The sequence below is a fragment of the Haplochromis burtoni genome, unplaced genomic scaffold (assembly GCF_018398535.1).
Source record: "Haplochromis burtoni strain Fernald_Lab_line unplaced genomic scaffold, NCSU_Asbu1 Contig_222, whole genome shotgun sequence".
NCBI classification, from domain to species: Eukaryota; Metazoa; Chordata; class Actinopteri; order Cichliformes; family Cichlidae; genus Haplochromis; species Haplochromis burtoni.
In genome coordinates this window covers 462,100-469,599 of record NW_024582583.1, presented here as the reverse complement: position 1 = coordinate 469,599, position 7,500 = coordinate 462,100, and the positions used below count along the sequence as shown (strand labels likewise).

Sequence of the window (7,500 nt, the reverse complement as noted above, 5' to 3'; positions counted from 1 at the left end):
ATGTGGAGCTGAAAGCAGCAGATCCACTTTTCAGAGTATATTATTTTTCTTTGTGTGTAAAGTTCTCATTGGCAGCTGTGCTAACACTACGGCACAAACACTGCACACAGAGACACAAAGATGGACTTACAAACTGTGTGTCCGAGTGAGTGGAAGAGGAGAAAACAGAAAACGTTAAACTTAGTGGGAGAATGAAGGGCTTATTTCAAATATCAGACTGTAATCCTAATATTAAAGTGAATGTAGGAGGAATCGTGGTCATTTTCTGTTTTTTTAATGGAGTTTCTTGCCCTTCTTTAACTACTTGCAGTGGTTTTTGATGTCTGTGGATATATAATCCCACACAACTCATCAGTCCTCCGTGCATCCGGAGGGAGGATCGAAGCTCGTTTTGCTTTAATACAGCAAACATTTATGCAGATTTATGACTCATTCTGATGGATGTTAAAGTCATCCTGATGCGAGTCCTTGGTAAGATGCTGCGTTTCCTCCTCACACTGCTTCATCAGAAGCTCCTCCTCCTGGTCCTGTTATTTGGACCCCCTCCCTCGTGGTGCTGCTCTAAACTGGATTAAACAGCCTGAACATCGTTTTCTGCTGTTTTCCGCCCATTTAATTATGCCGCACTGATGTTCCTCATTCAGCCAACAACCGTGAGCGTGAAAACCGAGCGGGGCGCCGCCATCACAGGAACAGGAGGGGAAAAACCTGTCAGTGTCCACAGGATGCTTCATGGAGGTTTATTTTGGCGACGTGCCCGTGTTGGCGGCGAGGTGCAGACTGACCACTGAGCCCAGAGTTTTCATTAAAAGGTGCTAACTGAAGCCGGCCTCACCCGCCGGCCTCCTCCAACACTCGACCAGATTGTTCGTGCCTCCACCTCAGCCTCACACAGGCAGGTGTTCAAGACTGCAGAGGACACATTTATTCATTTCCTCGAGTCAATCAGAGGCAAAACTTACTTTTCCAAACTCAAACATCGAATGCTTTTCTTCTCAGAGCAGATTATTCTGCATTTACAGCAATGCTCTGATGAGCCGTAGGCCTCGTGTTATTAAAAGAGTCAAACTGATCCGGACGAGTAGAAAGCACGGATGCATCTGAATAACGATCAGCTTGAATTAGAGTCCAGAATCTGTTAGTTTGAATGAGTTTTTTCTGACATCTTTGATTTACAGTCTACTACAGGAGCAAGGACACATCCTCACAAACACACGGCAGACTGAGAGACCGGCAGGCTGGATGCAGGATCTCTGGATCGTGCACAGTGCAGGGATTTTCTGTTCCTTTAAATGGTTAACGAGCCAACTAGAACACGGGCCAACTCAACGAACCACAAAAGCTCCGTGTTACACATTTGCAAACATGACAGACACCTGTCCGCCTCAGCGGGACACTCGGGCCTCCGAGAGACGCTCACAGCCGTTGTCCTCGCACAGATCCGGGGGTAGCGCCGACAGTGACCCGGCACAAACCGCCGACTGCCTGCCAACAGTCGGGCTCGGTGTGCCGAGCATCTGTCGGCCCTTTGGAGGTGGAGGAGTGACGCGCGGGATGAGTTAGCGCCGCTCGCCTGGAAGCAGCAGGCAAAAAGCACATCAGAAAGGCGTCAGCTTCACTCCTTCCGTTTTGATCAAGCGAGGCATGAAAAGGAGAGCAACGCTGTCAAGTGGCGAGAGGGCTACGCCATTAATGTTGTTATTTCTGCACGGGGAGGTCTGTGCAGCTAATGGAAGGGGGGGCACATTAGGCGAGGCCATATGGAGGGGTCCCTTTGCCGGAGCTCTTGAATAGGCAGCTTAGAGCTGTGTGAAATTCTGCTTGTGTAGAGTTTTCAAAGACAGCCTGCAACAGCTCTGCCATATGTGGCGCTCTGAAAAGCCGGCTCTTTATTGGCTGTGGAGTCACACTTTGACTTAACAATGAATGTGAGGAACATATGCTGGGACGGGGTCTCAAAGAGCTGCAGGAGAAGAAAGGAAACCACAGATCGATGCAGGAGCGCCGCTCACAAACAAGGACAATCTCGCCGTTCCCGAGATCCTCCGCTCAGCACCGTGAAATCAAACCGCCACCAAATAAAAGTACAGAGGCTCCGGCGAATGGCTGTGGAGAAATTATCAGTCCCTCCCATCTGCTGGGAGCCGAGCCGCCTCCCTTCAGGCTCGCTGTCTGCTCAGATATTAATTACCATGTAATTACAATATCATTACACACGCCCGCTGTCTGGCTGCTGGGCCGCTCCAATCGCACGGAGGCCTAATGAGCGTGGACCCGCCATCCCGATGCGGCGTCCAAGGCGCGCAGCGGAAGGCCAGTCGGCGCCGGCGTGTTTGAGCCCTCCGAAATCTCCAGACCCCGAGACACAAAACAGCTCAACGAGCTGACCACAGACAGGAAGACGCACATGCGATAAGGCCGTGTTGTTGCTGCGTTTCTTCCTTTTATCAGTTTGATAAAAATCTCTGACTTTTAATTTTTTTTTCCATATTTGTGTCCGTTTCTGTCTCTTTGTCGTTGTTTTGCGTTTCTTTGTATTTGTGCTTCTTAGCTTTCGGCAGGGTTTAGTCTCTGTGCGGTGGTTCGGCGTCTCTGTGCACGCCGTGTTCGGTAATCTGTCCATGTTGCTGTGATTAACCTGATGGCAGGCTGTCAGAGCTGTCAGCCTCTTTGAAGAGAGGGCTGCACGGCTCGCAGCGCAGTGCTGCATTTCTGCAGGTATTTCAAACAAACACACAGGACATCTGAGTGAGGCCAGTTTACATGAACTGAATTTTACATTAACCCCGCCCTCTGCTCGCGTGAACGTCCGGCTCGTTTAAACTCGCCGTGGTGACGAGAGACAGGAGGTGAGGGAGCTGCTCTCTGTGATATGGGCGCTCAGCTAATTGAGGCAGAAGGCAGAGGTGTTCTGTTGTGTTCAGATGATTCATGTTAACGAAGCCAAACTCACCCCCTTCATGTACGGCAGGTTTGCATCACAGGAGGCCGTCAGCGGCAGCCGGAAAGAGTCAGAACACAGAAGCCGATGAATTCACAGTGAAACAGCCTGAGAGCAGGACTGAAAACAGGAGGGACAAAAGCTGCTGGCTGCTAAACTACTGTCCAAACTAACGTGGAACAAACACATCCCGTCGATTGATTTATTGGTCATGACCTTTCACTCATTCAAGAGTCGAAGTGCTGCTATATTTATTACTGCACTGCAGTGGTTTGTATCATATCTATCTAATAGACTCCAGTTTGTGCATGTAAATGGAGAGTCCTCTTCACACACTGAGGTTAATTATGGAGTTCCACAGGGTTCAGTGCTAGGACCAATTCTGTTTACATTATACATGCTTCCCTTAGGCAGCATCATTAGAAGACATAGCATACATTTACACTGCTATGCTGATGACACCCAGCTCTATCTGTCCATGAAGCCAGATAACACACACCAATGAGTTAAACTGCAGGAATGTCTTAAAGACATAAAGACCTGGATGGCTGCTAACTTTCTGCTTCTTAACTCAGATAAAGCCAATAAAACCTGTCAGTCACTATGTGTTTACACACCTCTCTGCATTTAATCATTAGTTATTATTAATCTCTGGCTGCACAGCGTGCCTTTGTCCTGTCCTCCCTTCACTCCTGGTTTTGGTGGTGAGACGGTAAAGTTTTATTTTAAAGGTGAACCTTCTGTGTTTCAGTTTGCATTACACTTTTTCTATTTTCAGCACAGCTCAAAAACAAAAATGACAATTCATGCAAACTACAAGTGGGTGCAATAACAGGTAGGTGTTCTGCAGCAACCACTCCCCAGGGCACATTGTTCCCTAGCAACTGGAGGTTACCATGTGGTCGCTGACCGGTCTCTGGGCCTAAATCCACGTATGTTGGTCCCACCTAAGCCTCTGTGCTGGATGAACGTTTTACCGGTCGTTCCACATGCTAGCTTCATTTTGTTATCATTTGTGCGTTTATATGAATTTTTATTTATTTTTGAGCATTTTCTCCACCGTTCAGAGCTTTTTACCTGACCTTGTGAATGCAGGCAGTCTGCAATAAAACATTTTGTACTAGAATTAAAGAGTTTGTAGGTACAAACGTGTTTCGCCTGCATAAAGAGAATTGATATAAGTGTGAATATAACCACAGTGTATGTTAAACACTTCATGGATCAGGTTTCATTGAACAAAATCATTTTTTCTGTGTAAAAATCTACAGTGTGACTCCTCGGTTAGCTTAAGTGAAGCTGTTATAAGCTCAGCTTTATTCATGACAATGATTACAGCTCTTCTCACACGTCAGCGTAGTTCACTCAGGATGGTCCAGACAGTAACCATGAAGCCTCCGTCCTCGGTCTTCTGTTTATCTGATCCTCGTCCTCACCTGCTGCCTGACTCTCAGCAGCTTCTTATCCAAACTAATAGGATCATTACCCCCACCTCCATTCATTCAGCTGCACTCCCCTTTCTTTCTTTTCAATAAGCAGATTACTAACGTCTTTGTTGCTCTTTGAACATTTAATTTCCTTAAGCCAATTGTTTTGTGAAAGCGTCCGGCTCTGAAGCCATTTATCGACGTTTGCTGACAGCGTGGTGACGGCAGAGCTCAGGTGGAGCGGCAGGCTGCAGCATGGAACCAGAGGAACACTTATTATTAAATGAACCAATTATTACTGTCTGCAAAAGTAAAGCCACACCTACTTCCTGCTTCCAGTAGAGAGCCTCAGATTAAAGGCGGTTCCTGTCCAAAACAACACAACAAAGTTAGGAGGCAGACTGGGAGCTTTGAAAGTTTGGGTCCAGAGGTCAGTTCATGGTCTCCAATGAGCTGAGGCGAAGCTTAGCAGGAAGCTGCCTGTGAGGACGCACTGCTGCCTCTGCTGGGCATCAGAGGACCTGCAGGTTTTGATGTTTAATTGTTGGTTTTCACTTGTTTTTGGTGAGATGTAGTAAAAGAAAACTCAGTCAGACAGAGACCAGTCGGTGATTCTCTGGAAACCTCCGGTCGCTGGAGAAAACCGTGTCACCAGATCAGTGGCTGCTGTTGCTGGCTGTCACCAGATGAAATCAGTCACAAAGACGGTGTTGCACCAACGTAAACGGTTGTGCTTTTACACTGCAACCAAAACATTTCCAAAGGTGCAGTTCTTATTGTGAAGGCAACTGTGATTCTCTTCATTATGGGGTGAGTCGATCTTCTGTTCTTCGACTGCAGCTAGCTCAGAATGCTGCTGCACGTCTTTTGACTGGCACTCGTAGATGCCAGCACATCACCCAGTTTTATATTCACTTCATTGGCTGCCCGTGCATTTTAGGATCATTTTAAGCTGCTTTTATTTGTTTTTAAATGTCTGTCCAATGCTGCCCCTCTGTACCTCTCTGAGCTCTTCATCCACACATACCCTCCCGGCCCCTCAGGTGGGCAGACCAGCTCCTCCTGAGCGTGCCCAGGACTAATCGTGAGCTCAGAGGGGATCGGGCGTTTGCTGTGGCAGCACCAAAACTGTGGAATGAGTTGCCTTTACGTGTTAGACAGGACCTTCCTTATCTGTTTTTAAATCACGTCTTAAAACATATTTATTTACCTTGGCTTTCAGCACAGCAGGACTTGTTGATGTCTCTTAATATGTTTCTTATTAATTACATTATTTTTAATTTTAAGATATTCTATATGGAATTTAAACTGTTTTCTCTTTGTTCTATATTTGTAGCACCCCTAACCCTTATAAATAAAGATGCTATGCTATACTTCGAGCAGACAAGTCAGCATCTTCTATACAGATACGGGCAACAGGCTTTCAGTGCAGCATGGTCAACCTCTCTGTGACAGGTTCCACCCACTGACACCAGCTACCACCCACCAGCTCGTTGGTGAATGCACATATTTCCATGGGAGACCGGGCCGTGTGACCTTTCTGTTTTCTAATCCACCTCCGTGAAGCTCTTTGAGCTGCACGTGTGAAACAGAAATAATTCAGTCATCCTATGAAAATATGACCTGTGAGCAGGTAAGCAAGTGTTTTACTTACGGTGATGAAATCCTGACGAGGTGAGAAAAGAGGAAAGGAAAAAGGAAAGAGTTCAAGTGTTTAGAGGATGAATCAGAATAGCGGCGTGCTCACTATCTCCGTCTATAAGTCCTACTGCACGCGCTCCAGCTAATGCACCAGACTCTATTCAAGCATCGCTGTGTGTGTAACAAACACTGATGGCTTTAATCCAGCAGCTACTAATCACTAAATGACACCTTCTGCGTCAGAGCACCGCACAGGAGCACTAGACCTGAAGCGGACCTTCTTTAGCACGAGCCCGGGCTCCTGAGCGAGCAGCCGGCACTGGGTGGCCACGTTCCCCACGGCACAGCTCTTCAGCCACTCCTTCTCCAGAGGATCCAGAGAAACCCTGTGGAACAGAGACTGGGGGAGGAAGGGGAGGGAGAGGAAAGGAGAGGAAGGTGACCTCCATCTGTATTTAAACTATAACCGAACACCAATGAAGAAGCGACGAAGCCCAGGCTGTCTCCGCCCCCTGACATTTGGAACTGTTGAGCGAGGTGAACGTGTTTTCTTCCAAACTTTCAGTTTGATGCTAAAAACTGATTTTGTAACATTTCCTCTAGTGTCTTGATTTTCTGTCATAAACTGGCGTCCTCGTTGTCCTCTAGCCAAGGCGGGGGCTGCTGGGCGGCGGGCGAGCGGGGATCCTGACGCCATTAGTGGTGTTTATTGGCCAGCAGGGTGCTGTGAAGCACCACCCAGGCCTTTAATCAGAGGCCTGCCGGGCTGTCCTCACTGTTTACCTGATAGCTCCGTGTTAATTACACAGCCTGGGCGGGCACAGAGGGAGGCCGTCCTTCAGCTTGATGGCACGCCGTGGCGGCGAGCAACACGGCTAACGGCTCGCAGTCGACCCTGATGCAGCAGGAAGAAAACACGTCCAGCTCAGTGCACGTTTAAAACTTGTTTCCAGCACAGAAACGTGTTTTCAGTCAGCTGCAGAGGAAACCTGCCCTCAGCTTGGTGTAGGCGTCCGAAGGGCTGAGACTCAGAAACCAACCGAGAGCTGTACACTCATGGACACCAGATAGTAGTTTAGTCTGGTTTGGTCTGGCTTGGAGCTCGTGTTGGACTGACGAGAGGCTGGACTTTACCTCGGTCAGTAAAGTATAACTGGTGTCGCAGCAGACGCTGGTTAATCCAAGCCGGAGCCTGAACAAACTGAAGCCACAAACATCGATCAGACTCAGCGATCTGGACACGAATCAATAACGAAACTGTCGCTCTGCAAACTTACAGCCCAGTAACAGGCGGACAGTTCCTGCTGGGTCCAGTCAGACAGCAGCAGGAGGCCATCACAGCCAATGAGCAGCCAGCGCTGTGTCATTATGGGATATCACCATGGGAACGGCATCAGGGGGAGGGTCTGTTTCAGCTCTTTCACACACACACACACACACACACACACACACACACACACACACACACACACACACACACACACACACACACAC

General features: G+C 48.1%; 1 protein-coding gene across 1 annotated transcript in view; it reads right to left on the bottom strand.

The window, feature by feature from the left end:
- LOC102292408 (ankyrin repeat domain-containing protein SOWAHC) overlaps nt 1–3,259 on the bottom strand; it is a gene marked incomplete in the record, with an annotated part of 27,370 nt that extends 24,111 nt beyond the window's left edge. The window contains 1 exon segment of the mRNA XM_042226683.1: nt 2,954–3,259. Coding sequence (XP_042082617.1) covers nt 2,954–2,962 — 9 coding nt within the window.
- Nucleotides 3,260–7,500: the final 4,241 nt, after the last annotated feature.